Source organism: Sitophilus oryzae, unplaced genomic scaffold (genome assembly GCF_002938485.1).
Source record: "Sitophilus oryzae breed Bouriz unplaced genomic scaffold, Soryzae_2.0 scaffold_2008_pilon_pilon, whole genome shotgun sequence".
In the NCBI taxonomy this organism is placed as follows: Eukaryota; Metazoa; Arthropoda; class Insecta; order Coleoptera; family Curculionidae; genus Sitophilus; species Sitophilus oryzae.
This window is the reverse complement of record NW_022146734.1, coordinates 212,813-234,001: the sequence shown is the minus strand read 5'-3', so window position 1 is coordinate 234,001 and position 21,189 is coordinate 212,813. Positions and strand designations below refer to the sequence as shown.

General features: G+C 33.1%; 1 protein-coding gene across 1 annotated transcript in view; it reads right to left on the bottom strand.

The window, feature by feature from the left end:
- Nucleotides 1-311: 311 nt before the first annotated feature.
- Nucleotides 312-21,189, bottom strand: part of LOC115884030 (maternal embryonic leucine zipper kinase-like) — a 36,183-nt gene continuing 15,305 nt past the window's right edge. The window contains exons 7-10 of the mRNA XM_030902469.1: nucleotides 13,238-13,292; nucleotides 7,691-7,841; nucleotides 5,778-5,881; nucleotides 312-1,792 (exon numbers count right to left, since the gene is read on the bottom strand). Coding sequence (XP_030758329.1) covers nucleotides 1,372-1,792; nucleotides 5,778-5,881; nucleotides 7,691-7,841; nucleotides 13,238-13,292 — 731 coding nt within the window. The 3' untranslated portion in view covers nucleotides 312-1,371. The remainder of the gene's footprint in view (nucleotides 1,793-5,777; nucleotides 5,882-7,690; nucleotides 7,842-13,237; nucleotides 13,293-21,189) is intronic.

The following is a 21,189-nucleotide window of genomic DNA, read 5'->3' as shown; positions in this document are numbered from 1 at the left end:
AGTACAGTTAAATATCAATAATAAACAATATAAATACGAGACAGATATTGGAGTAAAAAAAATGAAAAAAAAAAATACAGAAAGAGATCATTAATACACATGAAAAGATATACTACAATACGTCCTCGGATTGTCTTTACAAGAGGAAAAACTTTTTTATTATTGACATTTTGAGACAAATACATTGTTCTAAAACGGTTAATCCCGTTTATACTTTTCAAAACTTCAATACAGTTTTAGAGAAAATTGAAAAAAAATGAAAATATGGTTGATTTTTTTTCGATTTCATTCCATTGATAGACGGTTGTTATTAATTTTGATTGGAGTCATATTTTTTGCTGTTTGTTGGTTACGCAACTATTATCACCCTTTCCGTAGCATTGAACTAAATAAATTAACATTTTAACAGGTCATTTTAAAGCACCACAAAATATGACGTTAATTAAAATTTTATCAATATCAATCTATCAAAGAAACAAAAACGAAATTATATTACCATAGTAACGTATTTTAATTTTTAGGACATCAACTCTAATATTTAGAAAAAATTCAACTATATTTTCATATTTTTTAAATTTATCTCTAAAAACAGCATGGAAATTTGGTATAAGTATAAACGGGTTTAACCATTTTAGAACAAGCAAAATGTCAATAATAAAAAAGTTTTTCCTCTTGTAAAGGCAATCCGGAGACATACTGTATATAATATTAAATTATATTTTTTTAACACCAGGTCCGCGGATTGTCTTTACAAAAGCAAACACTTTTTTATTATTAACTTTTTGCGAAAAATGCATTCTTCATACAAGTTAAGTATTAACGTCATAGTTTTTGCTGTTTTAATATGTTAAAAACCACAAAATTTATTTTAGTTCAATGCTACATTTTTCATGTGATAGAAAAGGTGATGAAAAAATGTTAATCAAAATCTATAATTATTTATTAAATAAATCTATCAGAGAACAAAAAACGAAATTCAAAAAATTCAACTATATTTTCATGTTTTTTTTATTTTTCTATATAACTGTACGGAAATTTTGAGAAGTATAAACCGGATTAACCATTTTAGAACAACCAAAAACTTTTATGAACAATATTTTTTATTACTAAAGCTTTTATTGGTTAAAGCTTTTATTGGTTAATGGTTACTTTTTAATAATAAAACGTTAATAATAAAAGTTTTCCGGGGACATAACAGTTGAAAAATTCTACAAGTACACATTGTTATTATTTCTTCGCCTATCACGACACTGTCTTCGTGCAATCAAACGGTACAATGAAGAAAGGAAGCATCCCAAAACCACGTTGAATATATTCAATCCACTTGAAATGATTTCCCTTTATAAAATATAGTATAAAAAATAAATTTGCCTAAACTGCAGACTCTAACTTTTCTTTCGCATGATTATTGAATCCAGCAGATGTTAACGCCAAAACCTCTTCACACACTTTCTTGTAACACCAAGAATCACCTTTTAGCCTTTTTCTCCTAATCCCCACGTATGACGACGATGCATTTCCGATATTTTGACATTTTAGAGTTGAAGAATTCTCATTTGGTTTGATAGATTCGCTACTACTAGAGGCAGTTTGAGCTTCAGTATCTTTGTTTGGCGTAGGTTCATCTTTTTGCAGGATACCGTTTCTAAGAATGGATTTCGAAGGAGTTAGATTATTGGTTGGTAGAATGTTTGGTAAGCTCATGTCGGGTAAGTAGCAGATTTCCAGTTCAAAAGAACAACCGCCGAATCGATGTAAAATGTTTGGATCTAAACTGCCTTTTAGAATGAATCTATAAAACAAACAACACGAAATTAACTTCAGTACAAAAAGAAATACCCAAAAATATTCTACATTAAATCAATCATTTTTTTTTTTTTTTTGATTTAAAGTGAAAAACTGTCTACGGCAGAAAAATTATATCGTCTAAAGGTGAGTTTATATGCATCTGTAATGCGTTGTCCGTCGTTTTTTCGTAGATTTCTATTGGATCATTTCAAATGAACAAAGTTGGCGTGATACCAAATACAGCGCTGGAAATAGTTGAGCAATGCTCTACTTTTTTGGTCAAATAAAAAGAGATGCTAAAAACAAGAGCTAAGTTGAAAAAGGATAACGATGAATTAAAAGCAACATGAATTCTGCTGTAGCCACAGAAGTTAAAACTGAAAAATTACTCAATATTTTGTAAATGAAGGCATAGTAGAATGGCAATGGGGACGGGTAAATAAATAAATATGTGTTTATAACAGTTTTATTTTTTCTCAAACCATATTTTTGTTGTATAAAAACAATTTTCATAGATTTAAGTTGCACTTCTAACCTAAACATATCATCCAATTTGCGTAACTGACTACCAAAATACTTGTAGAAATGATCCACCTCATCTTCCTCAGGAGGTGGTTATTTAATAATTATTGTTGTAGCAAACCAAGTAGCCAAACTTGTTAATGAATTGTGCTTTACAAATTATACATTGTTATTATACATTTTTATGATCAAAAAGCTTTGGTATAATATGAAAATGAGAAATTTTATTAGAAATTTTTTAACTGTCAAAGTCGAAGCCAACTAGATCATAAAAATTGTTCAACAAATGATATAAAGTCTGTCCCACGAGTCAAGGAAGATTTCGACGTTATCTTGGACGCACTGTATTGTAAAGTCAAAAACAAATCGTGACGACATAAACCGTACGATACAACGTAGTTCATGAATGAGTGTATTACACTTTGAATAAAAATATTAATAAAAGAGTATAACACTATCTATGTATTTATATATATATATATATATATATATTTTGTAACCACTGGAAGAAGATAAAACTATCATCTAAATATCTAAATCTTCTTCTATAGGTAGATATCTACCAGTAACACAATTGACTAGTCTATCACTGTAGTTTTTGCGAACAAATTTGTTGCATTAGTTGCAAAAACTAGTAGTTTTATGGGTAATTTCTAAATTTACGGCAATCTAACTGGTACCTTTACATCTGGAGCATATTTAGCGAGAAAAACTTGGAAATCTCTGGGAAGAGTTTGTATATTGGCTCTTTCCGTCATTACTACAGGTTATAAACATATATTTAACAGATTATTACAAACGCAATCGAAATAATTAATTAACAATTTAAAATTACACCAAATAAAACAATAATTACAAAATATGATAACTATTTTACTGACATAACCGGGCGCGTAGCGGCACGGAGTACCGCAATTTCTGTAGTTGCCAGGTTTACGACAGAATTGCTACTGAACCAAAATCGCTGGATACGCAACTATTACGACCCAGAGTGTCAAATATCCCTAAATAAGAATAATTAATGGCACCACCGCCCTACGTCCAATGGATATTTTATATTTTGTTTTAACGAAATTAGTAAAAATGCGTAACAAAATTCCGGGCGCGCCCGGTCGAGGGTTAAATGAAAATGATACGGTGGCATTGTAAGTTGATATTTAAAAAGAAACAATAAAATATTCTCGCTAAAGATTACATAACTAGTATTAATCATCAGTGGCGGCTCGTCAGGGTAGGCAAGGTAGGCGGCGCCTATCCCAAAATTTTGGCAGAATTTAAGCGGTAACATTACATTATTTACTATTAATGTTGCCAATACATAAAAATACTGTTAATACACGGAAGTGTGTTATAATAATCAATATTATTTTAATATTTGTGGTCTTGTATTTTAAAATATTCACTGCCGCATCGACACTATCAGAGTCGATGCACGACGTACGGCAGTCTTCTGTCTCTGTCTAACTCATAGTGCGGTAGCGACGCGACGTAAGTCGGAGTTGTATCGTATAAGGCGGGGCTTAGGCGAAATCTCCGGGCGCCTTCGCATGAAGTCGTGGAGGCTCGGTAGGCTTAGAAGTTAAGGGAATATTCCCGATATTTTATAAAGGAATATATCACATTTCGTTAAGGGGATATTTCATATGATTCATTATACATAGCATTTAAAACTTTTATATAAAAATTCAAAAAACGTTTAAAACAAATTGGAAACGTTATTCAAAATTATATAACTGGTTGTATTTCAGAACACGCCACAGAAATAAAAGAATCCGAAATAAAAGAGCGCGTTATTCGGTGCAAGAAGGCGATACAACAGATATTACAGAAAAGTCTCAGTGTGCTAATTAATTCGATATGTTAATAAATAATGTTACCTATTTTATGAAATATTAGATAACACTGTTATACATTAGAAATAAGGTTTGCAGATAGGTACTCGTATGTCTCAATTATTTTTATTTATCCTAATAAATCCGAAATTTAAAGAATCCTATAAAAAAATTCCAACGCACTACTTGGGTTGGGGACATTTTTCATGTTTGAAATGCATTCAAATTTATAGTAGAGATTCCATGAAAAATAAACGTTTATCGCCACTTGCCTTACTTTCAATCTAAAAAGATCTTTTCACAGCTCTTCAACAATCTGATGATTTTACTGATATAATATTAAATAACTTTTCTTTATCAAGAGACCGACTCATCAATTTAATATATAAAACATAATTATTCTTTTTTATAATACTACCATTTTTTTAAGTTTGCGTAAATAAATAAAATAAAATTCTATGATGTACTCCATAGTAACTCCATAGTAATAGATAAACAAACATATACTTGTACATTATGTCAATCATTATGTCATTACGTTGAATGCTGTCACTTTTGCTTTAGTTTTGTCCTAAATATTCTTGAGCTATGTTTTTAACCCAGAGATAACATATATTTACGAACTGGGTTAGGGTATTATGTAAATTTAGGGGGGGGGGGCAAATAGGGGCAACTAAAATTTTGTCGCCTACCCAATCACATGTGTCACGAGCCGCCACTGTTACTCATAGCGTGTATTTCTAGTTGGTTATTCTAAAGATTAGGGATCTTATTTTGTATCAGTCGTTCATTAAAATCAAATATGAGAATATAATTATGTAGGTATATGATTATTAAATATTTGTAGATATGTTACCCTGAAATTTATTCACAAGCTTCTATCATAAATTGCTAAATTATACTAAAAATTGTAAATCTTTAAGTTTGGATTTTAAATAACACCATAAAATTTTATTACCTAATTAAGAAAGTGCGACACTAAAATTTTCTTACCTAATTAAGAAAGTGTGACACTCACAACTAAATAAATTGTTATAACTTATCTATTCCTATTAAAAATATTTTTTTACTAATTTTAATAACCAGTAACATTCATTGATAACGTAAAACAAAACCAATAATTTATTGAGTCTAGTCTACGTTATATTTTTACCCGGTTTAAATAAAATTAGAACGGCACTGATGAACCGGAATTTAGGTCAGCCATATTGATCCCTTCAATTAAGTTTGTTCATATGCCCCTGATAAAGATATTTTTGAATAAATGAAAATTATCTAAGTAAACAACAGTTCTGTTCCTTTTCCGCGGGCATGACGAAAGCGATAGGACTCGAGCACAAATCGTCATGTCGTTAATTGGGCTCGTTAAGACGCTCGATCGCCGAAAGCATCATTTGCAATTTCGTAAAATCGCTGCGAGCTAACGATTTGCAAATTGGTCTCGTCGGGAGAAAGAGAGGCAAGAAAAAGGCCCGATTGTCGAAATGATAAGGTCAAACATGGCTGGTGTGTAATCATGCAAATTAATCTCATACATTACGTATTCCTCGACGTTTCCACTTCCTTAATAGAACCGTGAGGTTAGAGCAAGAAGCAGAAGAAATACCGAAAAAAATAGATGTAATTCATTCTTACCCTTTTCGTTTGCAGAGTATTCCTTTCTTCTCCAGACCCTTGGACAGTTCGGTTAAAACTAATTCGGGGTCCTTGCAGTGCGTGGTTGAAACGTTAAATAGATCCTGAAATTAATAGAAAAAATCTGTATGATACAGGGTCCTTTACGGCAGAACAGATAAGCAAAGATTGTCAAAAATGAAAGCAAATGGGATTGAAGGACGAAGCCATGTGCAGATTTTATCAATCTGAAGAAGAAAAGACAGAACACATTTTATGTCATCGCAACAGCCTGGAAAATATGCGGTTCGTTGTATTAGGCAGTGATAGGCAATTGATAAAGAGCTGGATATGGAAGCAGGTTCAGTCTCCAAATTGTTTCCTCTTTTTGAAAATGATAAGATTGGAAAACGTAACCTAGGGAACTGAGAAGGACCACAATATATTTAAAAAGATCGCAGTGAACTGAGATCTACCTTAAAAATCTAATCTAATCAGTAAATTTTATAAAATCTTACTTTTATATTCTAATTTTAATGTGCTCGAAGATTTAAATCACACAAGATGACTAGATCAGGAAATAGAGTGGCGGCAGATACTAGAAAGCAGCTTACAGAAGTTCAATAACTACACAAAGTCACGAAAAAAATAGCAGCAAAATTTACATCGGAAATTAATATTTCTTGTGGTGAATTAGCGTTTTATTTCGCTTTATTCAAGTGACGCGTCAAGTTGCAAAACCCTTCTTATCCCAAAAACGTTATTTCGAGATAATATGCAAAAACTGTTTTAGCAAATGTTTGAATTGTTATTTTACAACAAACGTGTCCACTGAGTGGAATCATTGTTTTGTATCTGTTTTTTTCTAGAAATCAAAACTAATATTTAATTTTTAAAGAGAAAAAAAACAAAAATAATTTGGATAAGGCAGGTTTTGTTGCAGTAAGATACATATTGCGGGTTTTGCTACATCTAGATGTTACCATCGAAACTTGATTTATTAGATATGCTATTTTATTAAAATTAAGTAAGGATTTGAAATGGATAAGCCGTCAGTAGTAATATATTATACTTGTGTAAAAAGCCTATGAAAACATGCGGGATTTGCAACAATAGTGACAATAAAAAGCAAATATAAGTGGATAACACGGATGTTGCTCAGGAACGTAATTTATAGTGAATTTTATATATGAATAGGCAACTATTGCTGCAGTTTGGGACTATCTTTATGTAGATTTCCGAGTCTACTTATAATATATGTGCCGAATTAGGTCATTTAAAAAAATGGATAAGGCGGGTTTTGCAACTTTACGCATCAAGTATTTTAAGTTAATAAACATGAAATTAAAGCAAAATAAAACACTAATTCGCCACAACACACCAAAACACTTCACTTTTGCACTGGACGTGCGTTTGGCTAACTATGTTAGCATCATCAGCTGATGATTAACGTAGATGATAAACTTTATGAGTTTTAATCATCTGTTTACGATGTTAACATGGTTAGCGAAACGCGCGTCCAGCACAAAAGGAAAGTGTTTTGGTGTATTATTGTGAATTAGTGTCTTATTTTGTTGTTGTAACACCAAAGTTTCCAACCCCCAAATGTAATAACGAAATTAAGGTTAAAATCAACAAAGCAGATATAAATTATTGCCATAGGATCGCTGCAAACAACATCGACGCAAAAAAAACGAGTCCTGTATTAGTTTTACTTTATCAACAGTGACTACAGGACGACGTATTTTTAAAGAAACGACAACTGAAGGGATCCAGCGCTCTGATCACGCAGTTCTTAAACATGTCGCATGTATAAACATGTTTGTACTGTAATTTTAAAATATTTACCGAAGCCAGAAAACATTTCAAATCAAAGAAAAAGAATAAACAAATTAAAAATAATGTTTAATTTTAAAAATTGACACTGTACTTACTTTATTATTGAGTACCGTCGGTACGCTCGATAGATGGTCGAGTGTTTTTTTCGGAGTCAGCGCATGTCTGACTTTGTGAAGAGACCTCTCTATGCTGCCCAACATCCACCTGGCCGACCCTGGTGTTTCACTGTTTGAATTAAGTTTCCTCCTATGCCAAGTAAAAGAACAAATATTTAATAGAAAACCATTATGATTAATGTATAATCAATATATAGAAAATGCGTGGGTATTGTTAAGGTTCAAGGAAAGAATTATATTTTGTGCGACGTTTAGCGAATCTATTATCGCGTCTTCGGGTACTAAATATTTAGTATTCCAAACTGTTATTTGTTAAAAAACCTCTTATTAAAAATACTGTAATATTGATGGTCTAGTTCACAAATGTTGTAAGTACAAAAATGTATGTTTTGAGTTATATGAATTTTAATGTTTATAAGTTCGCCAAAATTCACGTTCTTGATTATACTTAAGTTCTTTATTATGCTTAACACAAATGGAAGATGGCTCTGGCACAAACAAATTGAATATTTTACTTACCATTGATGTGCATATGAAAATTTTAGCCTAGATTATTTGTTTGCTGGAAAATACACTTACAACATTTACGTACTAGACCAGTAGTTCCCAAACTTATTTTTCTCGTGGACCACTTTCAAAATTTTACTGGTTTGGACCCCCTGCTGCTACATTTCTACCACATTCTTAAAGTCGCCAAAAAATAAAAATTGTGTCACTTCTGAGTTCTGTCCCTATATTCCGATATGTAAAATAAAAACGAAAAATGGTACATTTTATATCACTTTATTTATTAAAAGAATAGAATTACAAGAAAAATATTAAGGTAATATAGGTTCAGGTCATAATTTTAATTAATGGGAAGGATGTATCTGATGGAGTGTCAGCAAACGATCAATGTTTGGCTTTATTTTTGTGAGCAATAACCGCAAATCCCCCGCTCTGTGATGTTTAATTTGCTCTTTTTTTTGTTAAGAGGTTTGTAACGGCACTAAAACTCCTTTCGACAAGGTATGACGAGGGAAAAGCTATTAAAAATTTCCTTGCGATTTCCCACAGTCCAGGATATTTTTCGGGTATTTCTGCTTGCAGCCAAAATGTTGGGTAGCCTTTTCTAAATTTCACCTTCAGCTCCTCATTAGTGCTTAGCTCGAGCAGCTCCTCTTGTAATACAACATTGGCCACTTCCGTTTCATCAAATGGATTTATGATCCATGGTGGTATATCCATCGTCAGTATATCTTCAAACCTGGTTTTGAAGTCATCATGCAGAGCACTTAAATGTTGACTGTAGGTATGGATATCCTCATCAATACATTCTACCTGCGACAAGTTTGGAAATTGAGAGAATTCGCGCCGACTAATGTTTTGCTTCATAAATTTCAATTTCCCAAGAAAAGCCGAAATTATCCCCTTTGTTTTTATTAAATTCAGGCTGTCCCCTTGTAACTGCAAGTTAATATCATTAAATTTTTTAAACAAATCTGTCAAATACGCAATGTCTGCTTTGAATTTGATCAAGTTTTCTTTTAAATCTGGATCTCTACTTTCTAAGAACTCTAATATGGAATCGAAAACAGAGTAAAATCTCGTTAAGCATGCACCTTTCGACAACCAGCGTACTTCAGTATGTAAGAGCAGTCGTTGGAAGTCTTCATCATTTTCGTCGCACAATTGAGCAAATAAACGCGTATTCAATGCATTGCTTCTGATTTTGTTGACAGCTTTTATTACAAAATGAAGAGATTGGTTCAACCTGTCACTTAAATGTTTTGCCACAAGATGTTGTCGGTGGATTACGCAATGAATAGCTGTAAGTCCTGGTATAATTCTTTTGAGATGACTTATAAACCCACGATATCGCCCGACCATTGCAGGAGCTCCGTCTGTTGCCACTGAAATAATGTTTGTAAATGGGATCGATTTTTCCGTAAAAAAATTACTCAGGACATTAAATATTGATTCGCCTTTAGTGTCAGTCTCCAAAGTTCTGGCAAATAGCAATTCTTCGTGAATTTCTTCCTCAACAATAAATCGGACATATGCCAATAGTAATGCTTCATTACTGGGTAACGTTGACTCGTCCAGTTGTATAGAAAAATGAGTTTTTTGCAGATGATTGCACAAAAAGCTTTCGATATCAGAGCTCATTTCATCAATGCGTCTTTGTACAGTATTGTTACTTAATGGAATTCTTTTTAGTACGTCAAATGGAGATTTGTGCAAAACAGTTTTTAAAACCTCTTCAACAGCGGGTAAAATTAATTGTTCTCCGATAGTGTGCGGTTTTCCAGATTTTGCTATAAGTAATGAGATATTGTAAGATGCCCGCAAGCCATCATCGTTACTTTGAGATGTTGAAGCGAACATACTGTGCATGGTGGGTCTCTTTCCATATTTTTCTTTCAATGTTTGAAAATATTTTAAATCTTTACCTATTTTATCAGTATGACACCTTTTTAGATGATCTTCGAGCTTTGATGGTTTCATAGAGTCATTGCTCAAAACTTTGTTGCATAATAGGCACATGGGCAATTGTTTGTCTGCCTCTGATGGAACAAAACCATATTTCAAATAATCGATACTATATTGTCGACATTTTTTCTTTGCTGTAGCCATGTTTCGTGTCAGTTACCTTACCTGTAAAAAAAAATGTTTTAGTAACCAAGTTTTTTCTGAATATAGGTATCACACCGCAGCCTTTGTCAGCACGCGGAAATAGAATTACGGCTTGTAAAGGGACCAACTAATAAACCGCTGAGACAAATACAGACGTTTTCACAAAACGGTATCAATTTTAAAAGTACATAATTTACCACTAATTTTTAATAGTATAAATAAAAATTGGTGTACTCAGTATCGAATACTGATCATATTTGTGTAGGAAAAAAATAAAAGTCGAAATCCCAAAATTGTCCATAAAACGATAACTAACATTTTATTAAATCAATGAGTTCACGCGCTCCGTGTATTTGCGTATTTTTTGTCTGCGGCTTCATTGTTAAAACGTGACAAACTGGCATCGAAGTCCAAGCCCCGCCCTTTTCCCGTCGCCCGCGCACCGCTCGCTCTTTCCGAAACGAATAGTTTTGATAAAATAGTTACTTCAAAACCAATTTAAAATGATTATGAAATTACTGTTTTATAAAATTAGTAGTTATTTGCAAGAAAAATTACAAAATTAATTGCTCTGCAATATTGCTTATTCGGCCTTTTTTAGAGAGGCAGTGTTTCTCTCGTGAAAAAACAATTGAATAAAACGTGCTGTGTTTGTCTTCAAATCGAAAGAGGACAATTAAAATATCTGTAAGTTACTAAGTTACCTATCTATACAGGCCGTTGTGATCAACCGACTAGTACACGTAAACAAAATACTTAAGTACTATAACAAAAAAAGGTAGGTTACTTACTTTTCTCCGGCACTAGCAAACACAGATATAAATTTTCTCACAACTTTTTTTCCAAATTCCGCCTTTTTTTCGAAATTCCGGAAACAAATGAATGCGTTTGCCTTTGGCATCAAGTATTTATAGTGGTGATCAAGTTCATGTCTGAACAAGCATTAAGCATTGTCGGGCGGATAGCGCTTTGCAAGTCTGTACACGAAATTGTACGTAATATCGAATACGCAAGTTTGGACAAGTAACAGTCGCTTGCCTTATTAAAATATTATCTGCTTAGATAGGTACTTAAAACAATGTAGGTAGGCCCTTATAAAAACTATGCTTACATTTTTGCTCTTTACTATCAAAAGCAGATAAATTTTCGTGGACCCCCATTAACATCTTATGGACCCCCATTTTTTGTTCACGCCTACGTAGACCCCCAGCAAGTCTCCCGTGGACCCCTGGGGGTCCACCTGGACCACTTTGGGAATCACTGTACTAGACCGTCGATATATCTATATAGTAGAGATGGTTTTAAGTTCTGAAGTATGGGCTATTGCTGCTTTAATTGATCATGGTAGAGATCAACTTTTGAACTTAAAACCCAGTAACTGCCTAACAGACAATAATAACATGATTTTTCACAGACATTACATAAATCAAACCCTATTTTAGAGGTCTGTTGACTGGGACCAAAAGCAAATAAGGCATGGTTTTAATGTAAAAAATACGAAAAAATCTTAGTGTCTTTTTCAAAAGCGAATATCTCAAAAAAAACTATTGAGATGAATCAAAAAAACAAACTACCGAGAAAAGATACAACTAGATGATAAAATTATTTTTAAATTCCTGGCTTTGTTAACGTACTCCACAGGGTGTTCCAAACTTACACCGAAATATCTACATTTTGTTTTCACTGGTATAATTGACAGATGGCAACTTTCATTTTAAATTTAGAACTAGATACTAAAAAGTCAAATAATCTAGCTACAAATTGCTTAAAAATCATCAAAATCGGTCCACTAGAACAAAATATATAAAACTTTAAAATACATGAAAAGTTTGTGGTGCCCGTTTTTGACTGACAGGTAAAACATTATTTGTGGAAGGGGCTTCATATATCTTGATGTTGGATAGGTATAAATTTCATCCACACGGACAAGTAAAACCGTACAAACTAGTTTGCGCAAGTAAACCTTAAGGGAAACTTGTACGTGTGGACACCATATAATATTTGTTATGATGTTTAAAAAAAGACATAACATCAACCCAACTGTCAATTAAATTGTCAGTAAAGTCATACATACCTTCGATGGACAAACTGTACTTAATATAATAATTATGATACTATAAAGCTAGCGATTTTTTTTCGAATTCCAAACACCTAAATTCGGTACAAATTTGGCCACTCGGTCTGGACTTTACGACCATACCCGATCGTAGTGTTCGTGATTTTACGAGCCCAATTAGCAACGGTCATTGATGACCGCCGCTTTACACTAATTCAGCGCCCCCTACGTCGGAGGGTGCGGTCAAACGGGGGAGACAAGTGGAAATGAGAACGGGGATGTAGTTTAAACAGAGCAATCAGTCGTAGCTTGAAGTGGCTAACAATGTAAATAAAGATAAGTGTTTTTAATGTGCTGCAATATTTTCACTCGCTTAATAAAATTTTTGGAAACAGAATTGATCAAAACTAAAAAAAATAGCAGTAGTTTAACAGAATCACCCGTATACAGGGTGTCCCAATATTCCGTGGACAAATATATACAAAAGTGCTTCCTTTGTCCGTTAGAGCGCATCAGACTTTAAAAAAATACACACATTTATTTAAGATATTTGAAGAACCGTTGTTTCGATTTGAATGAGATTTTGGGTGTCCATGTTGTGGAGGTATGTTGGAAAAGTTTTAAAATATATAACCATCACGATTTTTTTTCATCATACAATGTTGCCCCTATTTACAGGAATATGAGTTTTCCACAAACTTATAAGGTGCATAGCAGAAATACAAGTAAAAACTTTTCATTTAATGTGCAGCAATATTATAGTAAAATAATAATAGTTTATTTTAATATAATGAAAAATGTATAGCATAAACAATGTTAATTGTTAGAAAATGTATAATCTGCAAGTTACTAACCTGTCAGGTGTACGACATGGTGTACCTTTGCCAGGGGTGCATTTCTTCAGTGGTACTGTAAAGAAAAAGTCAGTATTAAAAATGATTTCTTGTGCACATTACATATAGTTTAGTTAGCTTCGTTTTAGTAAGTAAAAGATTTAGACACAAAATATATATAGACTCAACAAATATATCGATTTGATTTGATACAAGCAAAAGGTAAACAATTTGTTTATTTACAGTTGGATTTCGGAACAGAGAGGGGCGGATCCAGAATTCGAAAAAGGGGGGGGGGTTTCACACATAACTTTATTTAAAGTACATACTCCGGAGTCGTTTCGGACATAATAAATTAATAATATCGTATTACATGACAGATCTTAAGGGGGGCGATTGAGCCCCCGAAGTCCCCCCCCCAATGGATCCGCCACTGGGTAAATTCTCTATAAACGATTGAAATTTATTGTTATTGAATTATTGAATTGAGGATATTGCGGACAGAGGGCTGGTTTTCAAAGCTCTCTGGGCTCAGTGGAATTCACTGGTGATCGAGAATGGATTGTTAAACGCACGTGGGAAAGTGCGGATGGCAGGACAGTAACAACTCAGTTACTGGTACCAAGGAAGAAAGTTAGCCAGGTTAGTGATGGGCAAAACTGTTATTTTTAGATAACAGTTGAAACTGTTATAGTTATTTATAAAAAACAGCTTAAAATAACAGCTTAAAAATAACAGGTTTCTTTATTTTATTGCTAAATATCTGAAAGAGTATGAGGCAGTCACCGCCAGGCGTATTAACGCAGTTGCAAGTTGCAACAATGACGTGCTCGGTGGTAGTATTTTCAGGGTGTCATAACATTTCTAAATATCGATTGTTATCTAAAATACCTCTCTAAAAACGGGGGTTGTTTACAAATAAGCGCTGTTTACAAATTGCGATATAAAAAATGCCGCCACTCGTCTATATCTATCAATTCCGATCTATCTACGCCCTACCCCTCGATCCGCGTAGATTCTGAATTGCGTAGCAGTGTACAGAGTGCATCTCACTCGACGGGCGAGAAGCTCTTAGTTATGATTTTACCATTTGCGGTCAAAAAATAGCAATATAAGAAAATGTGTAGTATATTCTTCATAAGTAAACCAATTACACACTAGAGTTCGAATTAATCTTACACTTAAACTAGCATGTACAGTTTGACAAATATAGGAAGAGACTTGGGGATAGCACCGGTCGCGCACACGATAGAGAGAGAACGCGTTCGGCGGAAGAGAGATGCAGTCACACTACGAAAAATCTGATTGAAGCAAATTTGTGGGATGTCCACTGCGCATCGGGGGGCGTCTCTTATTTTATATTTCTCACGTCTCTAGCTATACTTGTTAAGTTGTACCCGCGACTTCGTTCGCGTCGAATTATTAATTTGTAATGGTGATGATAAAGCAAAGCAAGAATTTCCATTAACATACAAACTGGATAAAATTTTCTCACATTTGCCAAAAATATGCTTTAAACGTCGAGCAATTTAAGCAAAATCGTGGTTAATCAGTTACTCAACTTTTTGGAATACCCTGTATTATTTTTTAAAAAATTTCAAAATATGTAAAAAAACAAAATAAATTATGCGTGTCCAATAATTTTCCCGAAAGACTAACCGTTTTTTAAATAATAAATATTGTAATATTAGCGTTTTCACCCTCTTGGAATTTGAGATTCGAGAAACCCCTCCTTATCGCACCTCTACAACCCACAGTCAATCCGTTTGCCAAAAATCAGCTTTAAAGGTCAAGCAGTTTAAGCAGAATCATGATTACTCAGTGGTCATATTTTATGAAACACCCTGTATATATTTTGTAAAAATCTCAAAATATGTAAAACAACAAAATAAAATATACGTGTTTAAGAGTTTTTTCGAAAAACTCACCAGTTTTTAAATAAAAAATATTCTAATATTTGAGGGTGGTTTCACCCCCTTAGATTTGAGTTTCGAAAAATCCCTTCTTATCGAACCTCTACACCCTAAAGTCAATCCGTTTTCCAAAAATCAGCTTTTTACGTCAAGGGCTTTAAGCAGGATCGTGATTAATCAATGACCAGATTTTTCAAAACACCCTGTATACATTTTTAAAAAATCTTAAAATATTATTCTGAAATTTTTTCAGAATAAATAAATACTTAAATATTAAAACTTAATAACAAAGTACTGAAACATACAGCGCTATAATATCTCGACCTCCGCCCGTTATGCTCGTAGCAGGTTGAAAAACAATATGTATCTAAAACAACTGATGCGTTATTCTCCAACCTGTTTCAAACCTCCATCGACCGATGCAGCAGCGTTACTTTCCCACTCCGATTATCTTGAACGCCGTTCTGTTATGCTCGTCACAGGTAAAAAAACAACATAGCTAAAACAACTGATGCGTTATTCTCCAACCCGTTGCGAGCCTCCATAGACAATCGACCGATGCAGCAGCGCTCCTATCCCACTCCTGTTATCTCGACCGCCAGGCGTTATGCCCGCAACTGTTTCAAAAAAGCTGCTTCTTTTATATCCTATTATTTTTAAGCTGTTGTCAGTCCAACACGACGCGCCGCGCCGTAGCGCATACCCCACTCCGTTGTCCGTTGTATCTAGCTGCCTGTATCGATGGTTGTCGAAATAATAGGTTTTCCATCCATACTAGTTGTTTTTTGGAATTGCTTCGAGCAGCATCGAATTTCGTGGCGGTGCAGAGCGCCGACTTCGTTTCACGAACAGTCGATCTCTGCGTGTCGTTATTTTATATCTGTTATTTTTTAAAACTAGTAACGGTTGCGTTATGTTATTTCTAAATAATTGTTATAAAATAACAGATAGTTAAATAACAACCCATCACTAATTAAAATGTGTAATAACTGTAATATGTTTGACGAAAATATATTTGGATGAAAAATCCGCGTTTATGTATTGAAAATTTATTCGTATTAAGCATAGAATAAACAATAAAAATAAAAATTCTTTTATAGGTACTGAATATGGCGTATGATCGAAAAAAGTCATTTAGTTGGCTTGGAAATGATGATTATTGACATTAACCATAATATTTGACATAAGAAACAACAGTGACCTTCATTTCCAAGTCAACTCTGATAATATTATATGAAATTGTTTAATGATAGAAAATCCGTATTATTAACGTACTGTACCCAAAATCCGTAAATTTACGGAATCAGTAGTTCTGGCAACACTATCTCCGGCAACCACTCACTCTCAAAATGTGTAAAATTGGCAAAAACATGAATTGATAAAAAAATATGAAGCATTGATAAAATCATGAATTGAACATGTTAAAAGTTAAAATTTGGGTTATATACGTTAACAAAAGTCAATATATTCGATCTGTGTAAATCAACTGATTGGATATTACACAGGGAAAGCAAAAGATTATTTATTTCTGTTTGTTATAAAATTGCTCAAATTTTTGTTATTTTCTCGGTTATTTTAAATTCAACCTTACGTACCCATAGTACAACTTAACAAGTATAGCTAGAGACGTGAGAAATATAAAATAACACGCGACCGGTGCTATCCCCAAGTCTCTTCCTATATTTGTACAACTGTACAGAGTGGTCGAAATTGGTCTGTTTTAACAGAGAACACCTATTTCCTGACTAGATAAAACAAAACCGACATAGATGTCATGGGCTCAATTTCTGAGACACGTTTAATGGCCTAAACCGCCTATTGATATTTTCACTGCCAACCGAGATACGGGGTCTTTTTGATTTTTTTAACGTTTGGAAAATTGCCCATATTTTTTTTTTCGCGGAATAATACAATTCTGTAAAAACGTTCCTAAGGCACTTTTTTAAGCAGAATCCAGTGGCGTAGTCAGTTTTTTCCTATGCTTGCTCTTTTTATCAGAAATAATGAAAAATATAAGTTTTTAAATGGAAATCATAGTTGGCTATTAATTTAAAAAAATGCTGGCATTTAAGCCTTTCCACCGATATAAAGTTAAGTGTGTCTATTTCGAACAATGGGAGAAATGTTAGGTTTTTTATCTTTATATCGAAGCGGGCCTTGATTTTGTGTTGACCTATTTGCCTAATTATTTTTTATCACAATTTAATATTTTATTATTTATCTGCATAATTAAAGACTTTTTAAAAGGTAAATTAACACTCTATATTAATATTAGTAATTACAATTGAAATATATACAATAAACAAAGAACAATACTAAAAAAACGAATTTTTTGAGTGACGAATATAGTTTTCTAAAAAAAATCATCAAAGATGTTCAAACGGAGCACCTCTTTGTTGAATACACAATAAACATCTTTTGCGCACAAAGTTATAAGGATTTATTAGGCGAACTGGTGTAATAAGTCCAAAAGCTTGCCTATTAGCCTTCTGTAATTCTTCTCTTGTTCCAATGGTTCTTCCCTTATATACATATAAGGTCTTTTAATTTCCCCCATAAAAAAGTCGAAATGAGTTAAATCACAGGATCTAGCAGGCCAAGATATGGGAGTTTCTATATTTCTTCTTCAATCCAATTCTCTCTAAATTCTCCATTTAATAATGCAGTTCCAACCCTGGCGTTTTAATTGTAAATGGTAATACTAATATAGAATGATTTACCTTTTCAAGTCTTTAATTATGAAGATAAATAATAATATAGAATATTAAATTGTGATAAAAAATAATTAGGCAACTAGGTCAACATAAAATCAAGGTCCGCTTCGATACAAAGCAAAAAAAAACTAATATTTCTCTCATTCTTAGAAATAAATATACATAACTTTATATCGTTGGAAAGGGTTAAACGCCAGCATTTTTTTAAGTTCATAGCAAACTATAATTTCCTTTTAAAAAATTATATTTTTTATTATTTCTGACAAAAAGAGCACGTATAGAAAAAAACTGACTACGCCATTGGATTGTGCTTAAAAGTGCCCTAAGAACGTTTTTACAGAATTTTATTATTCCGCGAAATACCAAAGTTATGGGCAATTTTTCAAATGGCAAAAAATTCAAAAAGACCCCGTATCTCGGTTGGCAGTGAAAATATCAACAGGCGGTTTACATTGAACGTTCGCTCGATTTTTGGAGCCCATGACATCTATGTCGGTTTTGCTCTATCTAGTCAGGAAATAGGTTTTCTCTGTTAAAACAGAAAAATTTCGACCACCGAGTACACATATTACAAAGAAATTAAATATGCTACCAATTTTAGTACAAAGCGGCCACATTGTAATGCTGAAAACAATTTAGACAGATGGAGCAGATCCCTTTATCGAAAATACTAAATTTAAAAAATAAATAAATAATCGGTTCTCCATAAACGTCATCCGTAACATACCATGACCGTCAATCATCCCGTGTATAGAACCACTTTCTTTATATTTTTTTAACATAATAGAGCGAAGGAAAAAAAACAAATAGATATTCATGCACCTTAAAATTACATTTGTAGTTTGGCAAAGTGGGAAATAAACTAGCCTAATAACTATATCAGTAAATCTTCAAAATAGAGCTAAAGTTCGCTTGGGAAGAAAGTTTCAAGATGTCTCTCTCTAAACCTTCCCGAACTTAAAATGGCAATAATTTTATTAGAACAACCATAGGCGTAACACAAACAGGAATATGATAAGTACCTGGATTTTGGTCTATGAAAAGAATTTCAACAATGCGGACACAATATTGGAGTATGATCAATTTACTACAAAACACAATTAACTAAACAGCAATATATTTTATAGATCGTTACCTATACAGGGTGTTCCAGAAATAAGTGCAAGTATTTTAAGGGGTGGTAGATCTCGATAACAGAAACAATTTTCTCTTTATGGAGTAAAATAACTCTTAACGGAGTTGTTTTACTCTGAAAATTTCCAAAGAAAATTATTTTTTGCTAAAATTTTAAGAACCACTGGATCTTTTCTGGATTTTCTGTCTTGTAAATTTAATCTACTACCTATGTTGCCATATTATCAAGAAATTATTTTTTTAAATAAAAACTAAAAAAAATTTCAAAAAATTCCGGATTTTCAAATTTTTTTTGGCGAAAAAAACCTCATAGGCGTGTTTCTGGGGTTGAACTATACTACCAGTTAAAGTACTTGCACTTATTTCTTGGACACCTTGTATACAGGGTGGCATATTCTACAGATAAAAATAAGTAAAAAAGTTCGTATAAATGTATGTTCTAAAATGCTTAGTTTCGGAGATACAGGGTGTAGAAATTTCATTTTTATTTCGATTTTCCAAATAATTTCTGAAGTAACGTCAATATTTGGATGGAAATTGGTGTGTGGGAGTTTTTTGACATGAAAAATTTTTTTGAGATTTTGATGTCACTCCTATTTATAGGGGGCGCCACCAACTGTTTTGAAGAGCGATAACTTTTCGTCCGTACCTGTAGAAAACTACTAAGTAAAAAAATATACATTTACGACGTTTTTTTTACGTAAAAAATCTCTCTTGGAAAAAATCGTTATGAGTAATGGATGTCAAGATATTTGAAATCAAAATTATCAATACCTATCATCATTGACATAAATTAAACATGTTGACTAAATAGTTGTTAGATTGAAATCATAAATTTGCAAAGTTTTTTTGCCAAAAGTTCAACAGAAACTGTTTTATTATCATTTCTTCGAAGAAAAAATAAAAAAATTACCATTTCAATCAAATAACTATCTACTCAATATGTTTATTTTTTGTCAATAATGACATGTATTGACTATTTCCATTATAAATATCATGCGAACGGTTGCTCGTAGCGATTTTTACCAAGAGACATTTTTTACGTATAAAATCACGGAAATGTATATTTTTTCACTCAGTAGTTTTATACAGGTACGGACGAAAAGTTATTACTTTTCAAAACAATTAAAATACATGTAGGTGATGCCCCCTACAAATACGAGTCATATTGACATCAAAATCAAATTTCTCATAACAAAAAACTCCCAGACACCAATTTTCATCCAAATATTGACATTACTTCCGAAATTATTTGGAAAAAATAGAAATAAAAATGGAAATTCTACACTTTGTTTCGCCGAAACTGAGCATTTTAGGACGTACATCTATCCAAACATTTTTATTTTTTTTTATCTGCAGAATATACTACCGAAGTTTCCGGAATACAGTTCGGACCACCCTGTATAATAAAATATCCTAGAGATTAAAAAAACTATTACCGGATTTCATTTCAAATCGAACCAGATTATCCTTTTTCTATCCGACGCCACTGCGTCATAAAGTTTCCGTATTTGTACGAGTCCCAGGGGCGTCGTCGGGGGGCCCTTATTAATCCCCCGACTAATTTAAGAGTTGGAGGGTCGTAAAGAAAGAGGCAACGGGCCGCGAAGGGCCGGCCGACGCCGGCAGACGCCATTTAAACTTTTAACTGCTTACCTGTCGCCTGTTTTGTACTACTTCACACGGCGACAGATTTATATACGGTCTCATTTGTTTCTTGGGTATCTAGTCGAAAATCGCACTTGTTCTTAGAGAACTTTTCGGGAATTTTCGCGATGTATACTACAGATAGAATTTTTATCCAGGTCCTTTACAGGGCGTTTCAAAAAACATGTGTCATCTCTCGAGTGGAGATTCCTCATGTAGTTTGTAGCTCCTTTGTTGCGTAGCTACAGGGAGTTAAAGTCTTTTTTTCGATTTATTATAATTTGCTTCTTTTTAAGTACTTTTAGTGATTCGAATGAGATTTTGAAGGTAAAAGTTATTATAATTGTTACATATTTTAGTCTAAAAAAGTGTTGACAGATTCACCAGGGACGTGTATATTATCATTGAAATATGTTTTCTAAAAAAACATGTGCGCCACTGACTTGCTTTTCTCCTGTTAGCAAAATTGTATAGGTCAAAGAAAAAGAGAGTTGATTTCAGTTTCCTTGATGAGATGAACGTGATTTTATTAATTTGCCTTAATCCAAAACTAGTAGCAACCTTT